Genomic DNA, 21,578 nt, shown 5'->3' on the forward strand with positions numbered 1-21,578 from the left:
CAGTGCGGCATATGTACCCCAGGCTAGACCCACATAAAAGGTGTAATTTTTGCCAAAAGAGTTGAGGTTTTCTCCTGTAAGAGAGGGGAGAATCATGATGACCTTTATTAACTGCTTTATGTTCACTATTCCCTGTAAACCACACAGCACCATGACAGGTAGGTCCTATTCTCCTCCTTTTCCAGAAGAGGAAACTGAGACTCAGAAAAGATGAGCGCTTTCCCAAGGCCATACAGCCAGGAAGGGTGACTCCAGTCCGCTCTAACTGAACCCACACTTTCTACTACTCCTCCTTATCCTCAGTCTTACTTGATTCTATTAAATGATCAGGAAGGAAGAAGGAAAACCTTTACTGAGTGCCTGTATATGTTGTCATTATATTGAATTAGGTTATTAGTGGTAAAAATGAATTTTCCCATTTAATGGATAAAGAACCTGTGGCTCTAGAGAACTCAAGTTGCTTCCTAAAGATCACACTGCTGGTAAGCATCAGAGCCAGAATTCAAACCCAACCTGACTCTCCAATACTAGATGTTTTCCCCTCTCACCAAAGATATAATGAGAAATTTGCCATATACCTGGGTAATCAAGTTTCATATAGAACCTAAGATTTTTTGTGTGTCACTTTTCTGTCATTCTTTGTCTCCTTTTTTTTTTTAATGAGCTTTCTGCCTGAAATTTTTGAGGTTTATAAAGAACTTTTATCCTGGTAAAAAAAATTTTTATAGGATTTTGTTATTTTCAGGGATCTTCTATAATTATTTACTTTGATCCTTGAAATAACCCCGTGAAAGTAGATGTTACAAAGCCCATTTTGCAGGGAAGTAAATCGAGCTGAGAGAGGCCCAGGGCATGCCTAGATGAGTACCTGGCCTCGCAGGAGCTCAGCCACAAAGCCCCTGTTCTCCCCACACTTGCTCAGCATTGCCCTTGAGCCAGGATCTGTTTAGTGGGACCTAAAGACTGAGGAACTGAACTGAAAGACTGAGGAATTTAGGCACTTTAATGGTGAAGAAAGAGATTGGAAGGGGGAGGAGCCTTGCAGCAGCGGAGCCCAGCAGAGAAGACCCCTTCATTAAAGGTGGTGACATTTCCTCGCTCACAGGAGCAGGCCGGAAGTTGTGATGGTCGGAGAACTACAGAAATAGCAGCTTTCACACTGATTCCTACATGGGAGGAACTGGTGGTTCCAGGGCAGATAAGAATGACTTTACAAGATGAAAATGATCAGTGAGGGCACGCAGGTCTGGAGGGGAGCGGAGTTGGCATTTTTTGGCCCTGCAAATAGCTGCCCATCTGCTCTCTGTCAGAATATGTTAGGAGTGCATCTGGATTGCTGCCCCCGAGTCTCGGCTCTAGGCTGGTCATGTGGTTGTCTCCACGACAACTCCAGGAGCGGTGTAAACTGCTGCGCTTTGAGCCAGATGCTGCTCTGCACATGTGGTCTAATTAGACGGTGTTCCTGGCCTCCCGCCTCCCTTCGCTACCCCTCCCAGCACACACACCACGTTCTCTCCTCCCTTCCTCTCGCTCACCCTCACGCTCGCATCCTCAGTCTGTCTGTCTTGCTCTCCACCCCGTTGGCCTCTTTCTCAGAAGTGTTCCTGTAGCCTTATCTGCCATGAATAATTCATTCAACAAGCATCGGAGTGCCTGTGCTGACCCAGGCAGTGTGCTAGGAACAGGAGATGCAGAGCCACGTAAGACTCCACCTGGGCCCACGGGGAGTCCGCATCTAGTGAGGGAACTCCTGGGTGGCCAGGAGCACAGAAACGGCAGGAAGGGCTACAGTGGGAGGGCACAGGGGCTGCGGAACCCAGAGCAGGGACGCCTCACCCAGCCAAGGCAGGAAGAAGGAAAGCGGGGGTGTCCCAGGGCAGCTGTCCCCAGTTAATCCATGAAGGAAGGGTGAGGAGGGGGGACTTCCGCCCGGAGCCTGGCCCATAGCGGGTGGATTTGAAGATGAGGCTCTGAGAAAATGAAGCCCTTCTTTCCCTGTGAATGAAGTCTGCTCCTCGGGCAGGGGAGGCTCAGCTCAGGGCTGGGTGGGTTGCTCAGGGGCAAGCTGCTGGCATGTGCTGAGGAAATTATTTTCTGCACCTTCTTGGCAGTTGTTTATTATAGGGTCCAGCATTCACCACTCCTCAGATCTCTGGCTCTCAAGAAGAGAGGTGGCATCTCTGTCTCACTCACTGCTTCTGTGACGTGCCCCTCAAGCCCCAGGGACAGCACCTCCTCACCGCGCGCTCCTTGTCATTGCCCCACTCCTCTGCTTCTGGCCCCCTCTGCTTTGCTCTCTAGCGAATGCCTGCCCTTCCTTGGAGCTTGGTTTTTATATCAGTGCTGCTGTTTCCCCACCCTCCCACCATGTGGCCTTTCTTGGAGCTCCCCGCCACTCCGCCCTGCATAGTCACCCTGTCTGTGTTCTCACAGTTCACCCCCGGCTCAGCCTCCATCACAGGTATTTGTTGAGGGAAAGATGCAGAAGGCCCCACACAAGGTGAAGCACGCAGCTCTCAAAGCGCATCTGAAAAGAACTCTTAGGACCTGAACTGCCTTTGTGCACCTGCTCTGTGCTCCTCAGAATTGGCACCTAGACTAATATGGTATCATTTCAAACCTCTCAATATGAAGTAGGTAATATCCCCAATTTACAGATGAGGAAACAGGCTCACAGAGGCTCACTGACTTCCCCATTCATGGGGCTCTGAGTCTCTCTCGAATCCCCAGACAGTACGTAATCCTCATCGAGAGACTCCAGTCTCCTTAGGCTGGGACTGCAGCATGTGAGAAAGGGCTCGTGTGTGAGAAATCATCTTCTTTCTCTCAAGTTCCCCCAGAAACCCAGAGTGGGAAAGAGTTTGGGCAACTAAGCCTGCTCTGAGTGCCCTGGTGTGTTGTAGGAAGAGCCTGTCTGGGCTTTGGGGACAGACAGAAAGGGCTTCAAATACGGCCCTGGCTCTTTGCAGTGCTGTGGCCTTGGGCAAGTCGTGTCCCTCTGCAAGATGAGGATAAAGAGCCTCTCTTGGTAGGGTTGTTGTGCACATCCAGCCTTCAAGCACAGTTCCACGTGCCCGCCGTGCCCAGCCCAGGCAGGGGCTCCACAGAGGTCGCTGTGGGCGCTGTCCTTTTCTTGTCACTCTGCATCATGGTCCTGACCCCACTGACCCGATGCGTGTCCTGGACAGGGAGTGCACATCATAGGCCCTGAAGTAAGTCACAGGAAGCACATTCTAGACAGAGAACGATCATTATTTGGGGTAGAAAACCAATATTTTTTAGCCCCTCTAGCAGTCAAGGCCTGAGTTTGATTTTATGTGAATCACCTGTTGATCCCCACATAGCCCCGTGAGGTAAGAAATGTATCTTCCATTTGGGGAATAAGAAAACTGTCTCTGAGAGCTCAGGGCCTTCCACCATGCAGAAAGTGGCAGAGCTATTGTTCCCTGTTCCCAGCTCTGCATGGAGAGCTGTGCACAGAAACACATTCGCTGAGGGGGGCTTGGGTGCCCTTGTAGAGAAAGGTCTTTCACAGAGTGACCTGGATGGGTGTCTAGAAACAGTACATGTTAACGTTTGAAAGTACCTTGAAGATTTTCTAGCCCAGTCCCTTTCCATTTCGTAGATGAAGAAACTGAAGGCCAGACAAGGAGAAGGAGTCAAAGCCAAGCTGAGCATCTCAGCTCTTCTCCTTGTGCCCTTTCCCCTTCACATGAGCTGTTTGCTCATGACTAAGAACTTGCTGCCAGAGCCTCCTGGGCAGCACACCCCCTCGACACCAGAGGTTGGCCCTGAGTAAGTGACATTTGGGAGAGGGCTGGTCATGTGTCTGTGACCCTGTGAGTGACCCCGATAATCCAGCATGTGGACAGTACTGTGAATGAGCTCTCTGGGGGCTGTGTCACCAAGGACTGGTGTATCTTAGGTGAGGTCTGTCTGTCTCCCCCTCACTTAACTCAGAGAGCTGGGATTTCTCTTCTCTACAGAATTATTTTGTGCTGCTCCAGTTTTATTTTCGTGTGCTTTAAAAGCCTTTTGATCTGTGAGTCCCATATTCCCATGGCCATAGCTAACGTTGGTTCTTCTTGTGGTCACTCTTCAGGTTGGTTTGCTTTTCGCCCAGGGGACCACCAGGCCCTCCAAACCCACCCCGTCTCCAGTTTGTGCTCTTGAACTGTCTTCTCCTCACTCTCAGGAAACAAAATCCTCATCTCTAGTCAGTTTGGCACACCCTTTCCTGGGACTTTGGTATGTAAGGGACACTGTGTTAAAACCAAGAATGTGGCGCTCAGTGACAGCAAGGCACACCAGTGGCTGAGCAGGTGTTTGACACTGAGATCTTGGCATGTCCCTGTGTGGTTCCCTACTGGGGACAGCGTGGCAGTTCACTCAATGAGGGGTGGTCACCAGCTCTCACTAACGCAGCCACTGTTCCTGGGACCTGCCAATGTCATGGTGTGAGTGCTCAGAGGATGAGGGTGGGGATTGTCTTTGGTATGTTGGTAAGAAAACAGAGGCTCCAGAGCTGGATGGCTCCTGCCAGCCCAGGGTGGAGCCCAAACTCTCATCTCTCCAAAGCCCACCCTTCATCACCACCTCTACTCCATCATTCCGAATTGCTGGAGCAGCCCCGGTGGCAGTTGGTACGTCAAATACTATCTCTGTATTTGAGAGAGAGATACAAATACTGTGTTATATTTTAAATAATATTGTGTCACATGTGTCCAGGGCCAGACAGACTTGGCTTCAGACTCCAGCTCTGTCTGTGACCAACTCTATGGCCAGAGGCCAGTGACTTCACCCCTCTGAGCCTCAGTAGCTGTATCTGTCAAATGGAGGTCTCAGTGACACCTGCCTCACAGGTGGCCTTAAAGAGTGAGGTGATGCACAGGAGAGCGCCCAGTGCAGGTGGCACTCAGTGAGCGGCCTCTGTTTAATCACGGCACCTGCTTTCCCATCGAGCCGCCGCCATCTGCATTTCTTATGGGAAGGAAATCTTAAGCTGGTATGCACGCGGACCCCCTTCATCGTGTCTCCTCAGCTTCCGCAGCTTCCCGGCTCGTCTGCTAATCAGAATTTCCTGACTTCCCCCTGTTTGTCTTGGTTAATGCAGAAGGCAGGGACTGCTGGCACAGAGGAGCTGGGCGTGGGCCGTGCGCCTGTGATTTGAATGTCTTTACTGTAATCTAGCGAGAGTGTGTGGGGTCTCCTGTCAATATCAAGCGGCTGGCCCGCCTGAATGGGCAAATACTGTCAGCCCGGCTGTCTCTGGCCCTGCAAATCATCTGAGGAGCTCTCGTTGGGCACCCACATTTCCCCGACTGAAATCATCCCAACAGTGAGCCGCCTTCACAGTGACACATTGATTCTTTTGTTTAGGGCTTATTATAGTCACAGGGGCCCAGCCTGGGACGCTGTCCCTGGCGCGCCTGGGCTACCACTTGCGTGGTTCGAAAGACTGTCTTGGTCCTCTCATCCCCAAACGGGGCTCGGCCCAGCCCCGCCAGAGCCATGGCTGTGGCTGTGCAGTGACCCACCACCCTCCACCCCTGGTGGCCCTCAGGCATGTACCACCACATGCCTCTGAGGGTGCGGGGAGAGCTGCTTGCACTTGGGAGTCATTCAGACCCACCAGCTCTGGAACCTTGAGCAGAGCATTTCATCGGTTGGGGCGCCCTTTCCTCATCTGTAAGGTGGGAATCATTCATGGGTGCCCACAGTTCCGGTGAAGATTCCAGGAGGGGAAGGTATTAACACATGTCGGTCCAGAGCAAGTGCTCAGCCGACCTCAGCCTCCTCACCCTATACTCGTGCCTGCTTTTGGCTAACCTGGATCGGCTGGAGTCTAATCCTTCCGTCCCAACTTTCCCTCCTTCCCTGCCTCCCAGGAGTAAGTATTTGGCACATGCTAGGCTGGACACCATCCTCAGCCTTTTCCGTGTCTGCTGGAAACTCACCGAGGATCCTTGGCCAACCCCTTGAGGAGCAGCCCTTCTGACCCAGCTCTGGGAGTGGTGCTGAGACCCGGAGAAAACAGTCCTGGCTGCTCAGGGGAGGCTTTAGAAGGACCCTTCAAACCTCAGAGGAAGATATGACTCTGCTGCACTTTGGCCAGTGATTTGGGTATTTTACTAGGAAATTGGAGATACTTCAACAAAATGCAGTTGGTTTGGGTCTACTGGTGATAAACAGGGCCAGGTTCTCTGGCTTTCTCTATAATATTTCTTTACTCTTAAATTTCAAAACATGAACGTTGATTGGTGTGAATGCTGTGCTGGTCACTTTCACTTGCACGTGGTTCTCAACTTTGGCCATATTAGAGTCATCTGGGGGGTTTTAGGAACTACTAAGAAAGTGCCCTGGGTGATTCTAATGCATGGCCATGGTTGAGCATTACTAAACACACTATCACACTCACCCCTGTTTAACCCCCGAGCGATCCCCTGTGGCAGGTGGTGAGAATGGGGACCCAAGGATGCAGCCGTGCGCACACAGGGGCAGAGCTGGGACTGGAGCCCAGCTCTGTGTCCCGCTGCCCCATCTGCCTCTTCCGGGAGTGACTCAGCTAATATTTATTGCATGCCAGGTCCTAGCCCACCTCTAGGAGTCTGCCATGGGCTGGGAAGAGGCCGGTGGCACAGGTGTAGGGGCTTGGAGGAGGAACAGAGGCTCTCTTCACCTGAGGGCATCAGGTAAGGTTCTCGCAAGGAAGTAACCTGAAGAAGGACGCCAGAAGAGTGAGAGTGTGTGAAGCAGTGGGTGGTTGACAGTCCAGACTTTCTGGAAGGGAGTGAGTGTATGGACAAGGTGGATGGCATCATAAGCAAGAAACATCAGCTGGGAAGGTCACATAGAGCCTTGCGTGTCCCGCTCAGGAGTTTAGAAACCCCACCTCCGTCAACCTACAAACTTGCCTGAAGCTGTTCTACGCTGGCCAGCCAGATGGCAAACAGAGTCAACAACCAGAGCCCCTACAGAGTATTTAGCCTCTGAAGGGAGAGGGGGATAAGAGAAGTGTGAAACCCAGAGGCCTCACTGGTGTGTGTTGTGCGGTGTGCAGCCGGGGCCCTGTGCACAGATGGCCTGTGTGTGGTTTATGCTCTTCGGTCACCATCTCGAACCTCCTTACCGATTTTACCCTCACACTTGTGCTGTATGAATGGAGTCTGAGGGGCAGTGGGGTGTGCGCGGGAGCAGAGGTCTGCACAGCGTGCTCCAGCTCACCCAGCACGCATGGAGCTCACTATCAGGGCAAACATGTCAGTGTCTGCAGCCGCAACAGGGAGCACTGACAGGCCCCAGAGTCCACACTCTGTGTCAGAACTGGAAGTCCTTCAACACTGAGAGAAGACGGGGCCATTCTAGGAAGCACCAGTAACAACCGCAGAAACCTGTCACATTCCTAACTCATCCTTGTGTTAGCCAACCACCTCTTCCCTTGATGACACGGAAGGAGAGAAAAAGATGGAGCAACCATCGTCCCTTATCTTTTCTCATCAGTAAGCCAAAGACAGAGAATGTTAATAAAATGTGCGTGTATCAAGAATTGAAATAAAAAACAGTTGAGTTCGTTTTGTGCAGCATTTCCACTGTCTGGTAAGAACAAAACACAAATGCATATATGATTTACAAAATACGATTCCACATATGTTAGCATTTAGAACTGGCATTGCATGATACAAAGCTGAACAATTAAAACCATGCTAATAATTTAAATTCTTATTTTTTTTCTTTACATGGAATGACCTTAAATAGCAAACTTTAAAAGCACCATAAAGAGATCATGAAGAAAAAGAAGCTTTATATTTTAGTACTCAACAGCACTTTTTTCCTGCTTATTTCTTTTACACTGGCTTCCGCAAATTATGTTACCAGTCTTAGTAAAACCCAGTCTCTGCCCTCAAGAATAGTTATTTATGCAAAATGTATTTTTTGTCATCTATCTGAATCTTATAAGCAACCCTAAGAGATGGGCCCGCCTTGAGTCATTATTGCAGATGAGAAAAGACAAGTTACTTGAGACCAGGTGGCCAGTATCTTCAGAGTCCAGATTCAAGTCCAGGACTTTCTGACCCCAGGACATATTCTCTCTCCACCATGTTGTGTTAACCTCAAATGAATCAGACTTCTTTAATTTTTTTAATTTTTTTTTTCTTTAAAGATGGCTTTACCCAGAAAAACCAGAACCAGCACTCTGGTGTTCCAGTCATCACACTGTACTGTGCTTATTTGTTCCCTGAAGTAGCCAGACTCCTTGGTAACAGGAGCTTTTTTATTTTTATTATGGAAAATTTCAAATATGTACAAAATATACCAATTCCTATGTACCTATTGTACTGCTTCTACAAGTATTGTATTATTTTTAAAAATTTAATTATGGTGAAATATACATTACATAAATTTTACCAGTTCAACCATTTTTAGGTGGACAGACCAGGAGCATGAAATATATTCATACTTCACATTGCCATGCAGCATCACCACTGGCCATCCCTAGAACTTTTTTCATCCTGCAAAACAAATTAATGCCCTTTGGGCAACAGCTGCCCCTCCTTCCCCCTTCAACCCCTGACAACCATCATTCTACTTCTGTCCCTGTGAAGATGACAACTCCAGAGATAAGAGAGTTGTCCTTTTGTTACTGGCTTATTTCACTTAGTGTAATACATTCGAGTTTCAGTCATACTGTAGCATGTGCCAAAAAGCCCTTCTTCTTGAAGACTGAATATTATTTCATTGTATGTATATTTTGTTTATTCGCCTGTAGACACTTGATTGCTTTCATCTTTTGACTTTTGTGAATAATGCTGCTATAAACATAACATTCTACCATTCTTATATCCTCCTCTCCCTACCCCTCATTTGATTGTTAGTGTTACTTGTAGGCACTGTATTTTATTCATCTTTGTATTTCTCTAACTCAGAGCCTGGCACACAGTAGGTGTTTCAAAATATTTGGATGGATGAATCTTCTAGAATTATCATTTTTTTTTTAATTTAAGCAAGATCCATAAAGAGTGGGCACCTCATTTTTTTCTTAATTATGAAGAAAAAGAAGAATTTGATGCTTTCAGTATACATCAGAACAAGGAAAGGTGCTGAAGAATCTGATGGAAGATTTTATTTTTATGCCAGTACCCTCAGTGCTGTGGATAAAAGCCATTTATTTCTGGAATTAAACCTTTGGAATCACCAACTTCACCTGTTAACAAAGATGGACTCATCAATAATGGAATTTTTTATTGATTCCATGTGTCAAGAAGATAATCCAAGAGTAAAACTTGTCTTTTCGTAACCAAGTCCTTGATAGGGTTAAGCAGTTGTGTTTAACTGTCCTTCGGGTCAGGGATGGAAAACTCTACTAATGCGATCTGAGCTTGAATGCTCACGGCCTGACTTGCCTGAATTAAAATCGCTCTCAGTCAGTAACCCCAGCACCTAGAGTGTCGCCCAAGAAGACAAAAGGTTTAATCAGCCTAACAGGAGAACTAAATCAGCACTTCCTACAAAGGAGGGAATTAACGAGACAGCTTACCTACTCTCCTCCGCCGCTGCAGAGAGCAGAATGGGGGTGGCCGTTTCAACTGCAGGAGCGGGTGGACAAACGGGTGCAAATGGGTAGGCATTGAGTCGGGCCTGTGGCAGAAAGGACCTTCACTGCAGCTCACTTCCTCCCTCCTGGGAGCAGTTCATCTTTGAGGGGCTCAGAGAACGTGAGGGGCTCCCACTTTGAAGAGAAGGCTTGTGCTCCCCAGCAGGTGTCCAAGGGCAGACAGAATTGAGGCCTTCGAGAAAGGCCCGAGTCTACAGCAGACCATACACGAGAAGGCTGGGCCTCGGAAGCCACCTTGTGTAAAACTCAGACTCTGCCCTGTGCGGGTCATGTGAGCTGCTCCTCCGTGAGGATCAGGTGAACCGTGAGGATGCTCACTTCCTTAGAAGATGAGTACTGCAAGGGAAAGCACCCACTGTGCCTGCTGCCGGTAAGACCTTACACATGCCTCTGGTAATAGCCCCGGGTTAGGGTAGGACGGTTGCCCTGATGGGTGGAAACGGCTCCCCTAACTCTCACCCTCCCAGGCTCCACTGAACGTGTCCACTTCTCCCATGTTCACACCTGCTGCCTCGAAAGGATTAGCCTTTTCCTCCCTGACTCCAGTGGATATTTTGCCACCCAGCCCAGCAGTACTTGTTTCCATTCTCAGCTGACACTGCTGATGTTGGTTCTCTGAGCTCTCTGCAAGAAAGGCCCCCTCTGTCACATTTCCCCTGAGTCCTTCCCATCCGTGCCCATGTCCTTCAGTTTGTTTCTATGGCACAGACATCTGACCGGGGGGATGGCATCTCCAGTAAACAGACAACAGCCCCAAAATATTCCTGTCTCCCCAAAGATGAGATTCTTCCTGCTCTCCTATAGCTAAAGCCTGCCTCAGGCTACTCTTCCATACACATCTGATTGCAAACTTGAATTTTTTGATCCCTCAACAGACTTCTTCCTGGCAACGCTGGGCCAAAGCTCCAGGAATGAATGCTCACAGCTCCAATGAGCATTTCCTCTGAGCAGCTCTAAGCTCCCTGGACACAAGCATCACTCATCGGGCCCCATGCCCTGAGACCTCTTTACCATCAGGCTAAGCAGTATCTCAGTCACACGGAGACTGCAGGGCTCCTGACAGGAACCAGGGCCATGCATATTCTGTGGTTCTTTAACCAATATCCCTGAGGTTCTACTTAGGGGCTGGGAGTATAGTAGTGAGTCCAGCAGGGCCTCTGCCCTCTCGAGCTCCTTGTCATGGGGACAGTGAAGATTACCCTGCACCCAGGGTATACCAGGCACTGTGGGAGCACTGAGTAGGGGTATGTGACTGCCACACACAGGCCTGTGTTTAAAGGATGATAGCCCAGGTAGAAAGAGCAGAACTGGCAAGAGCACAGGAGGAAGTGGGAAAAGACCTGGCCTGTGACTAGGCGATGCGTTTGAAGCATAAGATGTACAGGAGAACATAGGAAAGTGACACAGAAGGACTCTGGGAGAGAAAGCTGGGGACTGCTCTTGCCCGCACGAAGCTTACAGGCTAGTGCAAGGATTAGATAAGCACTCAGATGTAACATCTCCACGGTCCTTGAGTAGGATAGTGACGTGATCCAATCAGCATTTTAGAAATCACTCTGGCCAGAAGAATTAAAGTGGCTGGGGAGGAACAAAAGAGGAGAGTCACATAAAGCTGAATGCCTACCACAGCATTCAGGCCTGTGCCAAGGGATGGAGAGTAGGGGACAGGCTGATAAGACGTTGCCCTGGGAAAAGGGGACAGACTCAGAAGTCTGATAGGCCTACTGTGAGCAGCCATGGATGATGATAACTCCAGAAAGAAAAACAGATTTAGAGTGCAGTCCAGATGGGATAGTAATTGGGAGTTTTGGGGCCATTCTGAGTTTGAGGTTCCATCCAGGTGGGGATTGAGACATGAGTCTGGAATGAGAGAAGTCTGAACTAACAGTGTTTATTAGCAGTGATCAGTGTATGAGTGACATTGTGCTCATGGTTGAGACCTCCTGGAGAGAGAATTAATTGCCCTACTGTGGTTCCAAGGGTGAGAAACTTCCAGACCACAGGAATGGAATTCCAGGTGGGCTTCTGTTGGTTCTCACTGGCTGATCTTTCCACTTTGCAGCAAGGAAGGTATAAATTCATGCCAAAGTAATAAATGTCATGAAAGCTCTTTCCCCTGAGGAACTGATGTGTGTTTTTCTCCTCATAGACAGTGTAATATTTGCATTCTTCCCTTCTTGCTTTGGCAGCTGGGAAGCTCAGAGCTAATTTTGTAACTTTATTTCATTTTAAGAATGTTTATTTATTTGGCTGTGTCAGGTCTTAACTGTGGCACATGGGATCTTTAGTTGAAGCATGCAAACGTTTACAGTGACACGTGGGATCTAGTTCCCTGACCAGAGATTGAACCCGTGCACCCTGCATTGGGACTACAGAGTCTTAGCCCCTGGACCACAGGAAAGTCCCTGTAACTTAATTTTAGAAACAACATGGGACCTGCATATCCAGATGCGTTTTTCACAAATAAATACATTTTATATGTTTATGTATTTTCCAGCACTGATTTTTTTTCTTTGTTTTAGGGGCCTCAGTTCCTTTGTAAAATTAGGTGGGGTACAACTGTATACACATAAATATTCCCCTTACTCTGTTATTTTAGGGTCATCCTTGTGCAGTAAGTCTGCCCAGTTGCTGAGCTAATATTGACTAGATTTAAGCAGGAGGGACTCTCAGAATTTACAGCAGCTACACAGTAAATTTAACACTCACCTAACTCATTAAAGCAGGATAAAAGTGGAGCTTCAAACGTCTGTTTGCCACCAAGTCTGTGAGAGGAGGGGTACCTTTAATTCAGTTCAAGATGTAGAAGTCTGATCTTTCAGAATTGAGAATACACTGTTGAAATTAAAGCCTTGTCTGTGTAGATGAGTACTCCAAATACCTTCAAAGAAGGATTGAGGTGTTGACTACAAAGATGGGTGGTTTTTTAAGCTTAGGGTGTCATTTTCTTGACTCATAAAATGTGGTTCGGTAAAAGCGAACTTCCTTATCAAACAGCTTAAGCACAAAGTTACCTGGGTGATAAAATCTTATTTTTGATCATCCCTGTTTATTATTTTAAAATTATAACTTTAGAAAGATGGTAACCTTAACCCTGTATACGAGACTGCAAAAGAGACATAGGTATATAGAACAGTCTTTGGGACTCTGTGGGAAAGGGTGAAGATGGGATGATTGGGGAGAACGGCATTGTAGCATGTATATTATCATATGTGAAATGAATCACCAGTCCAGGTTCGACGCATGATACAGGTTGCTTGGGGCTGGTGCACAGGGATGACCTGGAGGGAGGATATAGGGAAGAGGGAGGTGCGAGGGGGGTTCAAGAAAGGGAACACATGTACACCCGGGGCGGATTCGTGTCAAAGTATGGCAAAACCAGCCAATATATTAAGGTAAGGTAATTTTCCTCCAATAAAATAAAAAAAATTATAACTTGCTACTGGTTAAGATCACTCTATAAATGGTTTTCAAACTGTGTTCCACTGCAAAGGTGTGGGATGGGGGGAGGGCACAGGGTGGAGAGAAGACCACCCAGCAAGGAGAGCCCAGCCAGCACCCCGAGCCCCAGCCACCCCAGAGCAGCTGGGCTATGAAGGTAGCAGGGCTCCTTCTGCATAAAGTGCTATCCAAAGAGTGGGTTCCTCTCCTACAAGCGGAAAGGAAAGTTTGGGAATCATCCCATTGAAGGCCATACCTCATAACTTGCTGTTGGGGTATGACTGTGACTAATACAGAAGCGGCCAGGGTTTGGAATCCTGCCCTTCATTCCCACCCTGCCTCCTACCAGTTCTGTGACCTTGGGAAATGTCTCTTCCTCTCTCAAATAGGTTCCTCATCCGTAGAGTAGAATGCCACCAGGATAACAGCCACTTCACAGGTCTGTGAGGATTAGGTACATCAGCGGATGTAGGAGTGCCACCTGCCAGAGTTCAAGCACTGATGGCTCTCGCTCCTTCCCTCTAACCTTCCTCTCTCCATCTCCTGTCTGTCTCCCAGGAGGAGCCAATCACCTTCTGCGAGGAAGCCTTCGTGTCGCACTATCGCTCAGGAGCCATGAGGCAGTTCCTGCAGAACGCCACCCAGCTGCAGCTCTTCAAACAGGTGCCCGGCCTCCCTCGCCTGGTCTGCGACTTGGGCCCCAGTGGGGTTTCCGCAGCCGCCTCCTCTAAGCACTGAGGAAGACATGGGTGGGACTCACGCATCAGTGCAAAGAGGCCCAGGGTCTGGGGAGGGAGACTGGGTGAGGAGGGTGCTTAGCCACCAGACAGTGCCTTTGCAAATATGCCATGCAGTTTTACAAGTTATCATAAACACACAGCCAGTTTTTTAAACTCACAGTTCCAAAGGCCTTTTCCTGTCTTGGTTCTTTGGTCATATACTAAGGAGCCCAGCTGAATGGCCTTCCCCTGTTTCTTTGTACTAGCTGATATGCTTTTATTCTTTCTTTGTATAGTTTATCGATGGTAGATTAGACCTTCTCAATTCCGGCGAGGGCTTCAGTGATGTTTTTGAAGAGGAGATCAACATGGGCGAGTATGCTGGTAAGGGCAGTTCATTTTTCTTTATGAGCTGTGGTCTGTGTGTGGGACTGGGGTGTGTTCACAAGGAGTGGCCATGACTTCTTTTTTCCTTCACTGGGGATGAAAGAGAGACTGATTTCCAACTTGCCCTTGAAACGTTGGAAGAATTCCCTTCCCTTTTTGATGAGATGTGCACTGGTCCAACTGAAGTCCTGCATCTTGGGGTCACTTGCTTCCCCCTAGGTGGGTGAAGTCTAGGTAATGTAGTGGCCCCCACAGTGCAGCGGAAAGCACAGAAGGTATTGAATTAGGAGACCTGGATTCACTGCCTCGCAGTGAGGACTTGGTCGAGTCGTTTCACCTCTTTTAACTGAAGTGTTGTTGTCTGTTCCCGGCGTGTTACAGTGCCTACCTCATAGGAGTCCTGCTGAGATGAAATCAGAGACCCTGAGGAAAGGTGTGTGCAGACACCCAGAACAGACCCTGGCACGGGCTCGCTAAAGGTTTCTTTAGGATGTGAAGATCATCGCAGGGTGCCCTGTCTCTGTAGACTTTTAGAACCAGAGGAATCAGGCTCTCATTTTTTCAGAGGAGGCATCTGAGGCCCAGAGAAGTGTTAGAGGCTGACCCTGCCTCCTGAATCCCAACCTGTCCGCCTTTCCAAATCTCAGCGCCTCAGTCTTTGTCGGCAAAGTAAAGCTAAATGCAGAACAATGGTAGTCAGCTACAGGTTCCCTCTTATTGCTGGGCATGTGCCTGGTCTGGACTGTGCTGGATAAACTAACTGGCAGGGCATAAATTCTTAGAGCCAGGCATTATCTCACCTATGAACCCCTTTGTCAGGCCTGACTAACCTGTGCTGCATGGAGAGCACAGTAATCAATAAAACCAGTGTGCAAATCATTGATGAGCATTTCCTGAATGCCTTCTGTGACCACAACTCTGTACAGTAAGAATGAGAGGGGGCCCAGTTCTGCCCTCAGGGAACTTTGAGACTGCCAGGAGAAAACTCACAACTAAAGACAAACACAAACTAAACCATTGCAGGAAAAGGAGCAGACACAGGTCTTCATGCAGGTAGAATCAGTTCAGTTCAGTTCAGTCGCTCAGTCGTGTCCAACTCTCCGCGACCCCATGAATCACAGCACGCCAGGCCTCCCTGTCCATCACCAACTCCCAGAGCTCACTCAAACTCATGTCCACAGAGTCGGTGATGCCATCCAGCCATCTCATTCTCCGTCGTCCCCTTCTCCTCCCGCCCCCAACCTTTCCCAGCATCAGAGTCTTTTCCAGTGAGTCAACTTGTCGCATGAGGTGGCCAAAGTATTCTGTTAATGCTCACTCTGTAACATGAGAGCTTTACAATGGAGGCGGGCTTGAGAAGTGTCCTAACAGTTGAATTTATGGGTTCTGGGGAGAAGACAGGCTTCAGATGTTGATAAACTAAGTCAAGGCATTCAGTCTTCTAGAAGAGCTGTTTGCTGATAAGACCCCCTTGTCCCACCAAATAAAATGAATCCATTCCCCACAGCTCCCCTCTTCCTTTTCCTGGTACCACTTTAGCATACAGAGGGCCGAATGTGTGCTTCCACTGGACAGGCGGCCCTGTGGTTGCTGCCCTGGCGTGACTCTCAGGATTTTAGAGAGCGCGGACCTGTAGATGTTACCTATTCCAGAGGGCTGTTCAGGGGAAGGAGTGGGAGAAGCTTACAGAGGAAAGACTGAGCTGGTCACTGAGTGTGTGCAGCAGAGACAGCAGGGAACGTCAGCCAGGCAAGGGGAACAGCATTTGTGAGGGCATGGACGGCTTGGAGGATGCATGATCAGGGAGCCTGAGGTTGTGCAGGATGGTAGTACCGCACGGAGAGGCAGAGGGTGGGCAGTGCCAAGATAAGACGGAGGAAGAGAAGCAGGTTGTTAGGGGTCTGACCTCTATCCAGTAGGCAAGGAGGAGGATTGGGGTTTGTACTCAGGACACTGATAGGATCAGATAGCACTCTGAGAAAGAAACCTGTGGCAGCAGCTCCTTCAGGGAGGGGGGCGTGGGAGCCTCCATGTGGTTCACCAGATTTTGAACTTTCCAAGTCCTGCATGCTGAAAGCAACTTGAGGAACTCCTGAGGGCGGATGTATGACTTCTCTAAATACCAGCTTCTCTGCCTGCTCTTTCCCCAGGGAGCGATAAGCTGTACCACCAGTGGCTCTCCACAGTCCGGGTAAGTGTCAGCCCCGCAGAGCTCCCTGGGCCCCTCCTTGGCTGCTGGCCACCCTCCTCCCCTGCCACCCACAGTGCTGTCATTCGGCCCAGGGCGCTGTGTGCACCCAGCTGAAGATACTTTTGTTGGTAAAGCCAGGCCATTCTGGTGCCAGGTGGAGACTAGCAGGAAGAAACTGTCCAAAGCCCGCCCTCAGTGAGGGTGATGAGAGCCAGGAGAGGCTTCCTTGTCTCAGGAAGCAGGCCGAGGCGTGTTGAAAGGATATTGCCTTCTCAGAGGATTCCCAGGGGTCTCTTTCTAGGGTCAGACCAGTTGGGAACTTTTCATGAGAAACCCAAAAATCGGTCCCACTTCCTGCTCTGAAATGGGTTTCACAGCACAAGGCTCCTGGGAGGATGGAAAAGGCATCACTGAGGGTTTTCGTCCCCTCACTATTGTCGTAAACAGTTTTCGATTGTGTTAGAAGCCAGGTGCTAGGGCTGCAAAAGCCACTAAAGAATTCAGATGGCTGCCTTTCCTTAAACGGGTTCCTCAGTGAGTATGTACCGAGGGCTTTCTGTGTGCCGGGTGCTGCACTGGGTACTGGGATACAGCGGGAAACAGGACACAGGCCCTGCCCTGGGGGAGATCCCGCTCTTCCTGGGGAGGCAGGCACATAAACAGGCAGCTCCAGCATGGTGTGATAAGTGTGCTCTCCTGCTTGTGGGCCAAGCACACTGCTGCCAAGGCGGGTCCCTTGGAAGTGGCTGCAGTTGGCCGAGAGTAAGCAATTCCTCAATGAAAGGTTTCTTTTGTTCTTCTCAAATGGCCAAACATGGCACTTGGCAAATCACAGACAAGCAATAAGGACTTGTTGATTGATTGATAAAGGGAGTTTTAATACTCTAAAGGACCATTGAAATAGGATACTGAGTAATTTTGGAAAGCAGTATGGAACAAATGAGTGGGTGAAAATTTCCTATTATCCTACAACAGAGAATGCTTTCTAGGTCAGATTTTTGAAGTTTTTAATTAAAGCTCAAGGTTTCTAATACAGGCGGTTACCAAAAATTGTGCTAAAAGTTAATCCCAATAATTACATAGTATGTCTGACTCTTTTATATATGCCCTGGATCCAATTTCTCTTTCCATTCAAATCTGTTGGGATTGTTGCAGAAAAACCCAAATGAACTTTTGGGTCAACCCAGTATCTTTCCAAACCACCACGAATCTGATTATGTGACGCACTTGGTCGAAAGTCCTCTGGGGTCTGGACTGCTCGTGCTGGCCCACTGTGGTTGACCCCGTCTGCCCCTCAGTTCCTCTCGCCGGTCCTCCTATGATGTGCCGACTGTTGTTACTCACAGAACATGCCATGGCTTTGCAGCTTCTGCGCTTGTTTATGAGCTGCTTCCTGTCCCCCTAGAACGTCCTTATCCGCCCTGTCCCCAACGCAAGCTCCTACTCGTCCTTCATGGGCCAAATAGCTCATCCTCTGATGCCTTCCCCATCCTGCTACACAATGAGCTGCCGCCACCTGCCTTGTGCTCATGGCCAGTGTGGTACTTGCCACCTTGTGTGGCACTTATTTACCCCCCGGACTGGGGGTCTTTGAAGGCAGAGACTTGCCCTCTAGTGGCTTGGTACCCTCAGAACCGGGGCATCCCCACAGTGAGTCCTTACAAACAACACAGAAAGCCAGGAGGAAGAAAGGAGGGTGCGTGGCTTAAGGTAGTCCCAGTAGCCAGATAACCTTGCCTAATCGGCCCCCAGTTTTCCGCCCCAGCTCAGTGTTAGCATCCATTGTTATTAAACTTATCTTAGTGTTGTCTGTGGTAACTAGAAATTTTTGAGAAGAAATTCTTGTAGATTTCTTGTAGATCCCTCCAAAGAAAGCTTTGCCTCAGAGAGCCTGTGATGAGCTTTCCTCCCAGCCAGCGGACAGGTGCCAAGCAAAATACTGAGCCTGGGATCCCTCCTCAACTATTTTATCACCATCCACCATCCACCATTCCCCCTCTGCCCCCACACCCACCCATAGGGATTCTGCTGTGGTCGGAATTTAATTGCCCAGGACCAGTCACCATCTAAGCCTGCTCCTCTAATTAAGTTACACACTTTTAAAATGTTGCTTAACTTGATTAAAGAGAAGAGGTCTTTGTTGCTGTTGGCCTACTATATCTTCAGTCCAAATTGCTGACTGACATTTTTATTATAGAAAGGAAGTGGAGCAATTCTGAATACTGTAAAAACGAAAGCAAACCCGGCCATGAAGACTGTCTATAAGTTCGTAAGTACTGGTCTTGGTCTCAGGATCCAAACAGATCTGTTCCTGAGCATGACGACAAAACTCTTAGACTGAACCCTATGTTGCAGAGCTGATTTGGGGGCTGCTGTGTTATTTCCTAAAGCTCTCAAAGCTCTCAGAATTGTTTAGTGTTGATGTTTTATGACCAGGTCAGTGACATTTTTTCATTTAAAATGTTTCTGCACACAGTTGCTGCAATAGAGAAATGAGAGGCTACTTATTCTAGCTTTTCAAATGTAGATGGGGTGGCTAAAATTCCAGCGCTCCATCCCAAAGACCCAGAGGCTGTGGTCTGTCAGGTGTTCTGGTAGACCTTTCCTGTGTGTATCCTCGCTATTATGTCAGAATAAAGCAGCTGCTCTGCAGGTTACTGAAGAAAGCTCATGGTGGGACACATGCCCATTTTTTTGTCCCAAATTCTTCATCATCTCTCTCATCACCATCCTATAGGAAATGCATTGTTTGTGAAACTTGTGCCCACAGCAGAGTGAAAATAAGAGAACGCGCCAGTTCCCGATGCTCCATCTTTTACGATCCTCAAGTATTTTTTCTCATGGTTTCTCCTGCTTCCTAATTTGACTCCGAGTCACTTAGCTGGGGTGGTTTTGTTTTATTTCCATTTTTAATTTTGTTAGTCCTTTCTGTGCTTAAATAGTAATTATTTTAATAGGGTGGGTGGCTGCCAAGAGAACCGCACAGGTCGTAGAATGACAGAAAGTCAAAGCCAGGGTGTCTGCTGAAATGAAATTTAAGAAATGGCATCAGAGAAACCCAGCGATATGTGTTTGGCCTGGGCAGAAAATTGGTCCTGAAGCCCTGCCCTGGTTAAGCGTAGTGGATATTCTGAACCTTGCAGCTCGAGAAGCTGCTGCTCTCCTCTTACTGGTAGCTGTCGCCAGGCTGCGGAGATAAATAATTACAGAGAGCAGAGGAGGGCTTCAGAGGTGGGGAAAAATCAGTGCCATCAAAATGCAGAAAATAAAATCTCTGTAGCCTCTTTAAGGGCTTTTTTTTTTTAACCTTTCAACATTGTATTTGTTTTCACAGGCATTATGTTTTCAACTTGATGATCCCATTTTCCTTCCTTTTTCTAGTAATCAGAGAAGGTGATTCACGATGGACTGAAATCAAGCACAGTCCCTGCTGGAAACTGAAGGGGAATCTTAACTTAAATTAATTTTTCATGCAGGCAAAAGATCATGCAAAAATGGGAATAAAAGAGGTGAAAAACCGCTTGAAGCAAAAGGTACTTGAAGTTCTTATTCAAAATGTATAAGCACCATGTATGAAACGTGTGGCCACAAAAAAGTACGATGTGATCAATAGAGGCTGTTTGATACAGTGTTGTTAGCACACTTCAAAATGCATTACCAGCTGTCCGGGAGTTTTCACACTGTTATAAATATTCATAGACAAAAAACTGTCTTCAAATAACATTAAGACTGGCTTAAACCCACAAAGGCAAGCAAGTTCAGAGTTACTACTGTTAGTCTGTCCCCTGCTCACCCCACTGGGCCCACACTTCACCAGGGTCCATACAGCTTGGCTTGGCCTCCCCACCCCAGCACTACCAGCTCCTACAGCTGACCTCTGCCCTGGGGCTGGTTGTAACCAAAATCAAGAAGCACCTCCAGGGAAATGACTGCCGTGGTTCCAGCCTGCCAGGTGGGTTTAAGGAGGACACTGCAGGCTCTGCTCGCAGTTCATGTGTGAGACCCAGGGAGCAGGGAAAGACTCTGATTGTCTTCATGGACCATCAGTAAAGTCATATAAAATCATACAGACTGCATCCTAGCTAAGAGTACCCATTCCTGAATCTCTGGGCTTGTGCAGGGAAGTTACTATAACAGAGAGGGCATCTTTATATTATTATGAGTATCAGCTTCAGTATTAGCGTTGCTACCCTTCATTAAATACTTTCTAAGGATGGTCCAGGCCAGGAGCTTTCACATTTAATCCATAGAGCAACTCGGGGGGTAGTATTCTCATGTCCTGTGTGAGGAGACCCCCAGTTCAAAGGTGAAGTAATTTGCTCAAGGTCACACTGGTGGAGCCTGGCAGAGCCAGGATTCAATTTCAGATTCATCTGCTTCAGTGTCTGTGTTCTTACCACTATAATATTTCATACTGCCTTCTTGAAACAAGTGTTTTGTTTTCCAAAAGATGTTTGGGATCACTTACTTCATTATCCCCACACCCCCAAAATGCGCCAGGTAATAAGGATCTTTGTCTATCTCAGCAGTTTTTTTAAAAATTGAAAGCATTTTTAATTTTAGGAAGTCAGGACCTCTCATTAACTTGAAATGGTCAAAGGAATTGATTCCTCTAATTGCAAAATAATTTGCTCTGACTAAGTATTCACTTTCTTAGTTTCAGCTGGGAGTGAATTTTTAGCAGCTGAGATTCAAGTCCTGGAAATAAAAATTGTGCTAATGTAAATTCAGATAGACCTTAACTGTGGTCTGTTGCACCCTGCCAGAGACTGGCAGGTGGAATCCTTTACTTGGATATTATTTAAGTCCCTGAATAAACCTTTTTATCTCCTGTCCCAGTCACGCGTAACTGAATTGGATTGCAGATGTAAAATGGAGGGGCAGGGAGGGCGGAGCTGTCACCAGGCTCTCCTTCCTTGATAACCACATCGGGCTGGTATTAGAAGGTTACTTGGAGTAAACAGAGAAAGGTCCCCTTCTCAGGCAGAGGACACATGTTGCCTCATTGGTCATATCTGTTCTCTGCAGGCCATCACCTCCTTCCTTGTACATGTAAGCATCAGACCTTAAGAAAATCCCTTTTTTTGATGGGTAAAATTTCTGCAGATAACCAGTTAAACTGAGGGCTTTTGATGTTGTGCAAAGGTTCACTTAGACGATCTAGATCACTCTTCTCCACGCCATCTCCCTTTCCTCTCCTTGATGGTATCTGAGGCAGAGTCTTCCC

General features: G+C 48.0%; 1 protein-coding gene across 4 annotated transcripts in view; it reads left to right on the plus strand.

Annotated features, from left to right (window-relative positions):
• Positions 1–21,578, plus strand: part of DENND1A (DENN domain containing 1A) — a 552,302-nt gene that overhangs the window by 471,085 nt on the left and 59,639 nt on the right. For all 4 annotated transcript variants that reach the window (XM_055400903.2, XM_055400906.2, XM_055400904.2 and 1 more), the window contains exons 14-18: positions 13,613–13,717; positions 14,070–14,157; positions 16,311–16,351; positions 18,549–18,620; positions 19,828–19,884. In XM_055400903.2, the coding sequence (XP_055256878.1) occupies positions 13,613–13,717; positions 14,070–14,157; positions 16,311–16,351; positions 18,549–18,620; positions 19,828–19,884 (363 nt within the window). The remainder of the gene's footprint in view (positions 1–13,612; positions 13,718–14,069; positions 14,158–16,310; positions 16,352–18,548; positions 18,621–19,827; positions 19,885–21,578) is intronic.

Source organism: Moschus berezovskii, chromosome 11 (assembly GCF_049115385.1).
Source record: "Moschus berezovskii isolate FMDL1 chromosome 11, NW_MosBer_1.0, whole genome shotgun sequence".
NCBI classification, from domain to species: Eukaryota; Metazoa; Chordata; class Mammalia; order Artiodactyla; family Moschidae; genus Moschus; species Moschus berezovskii.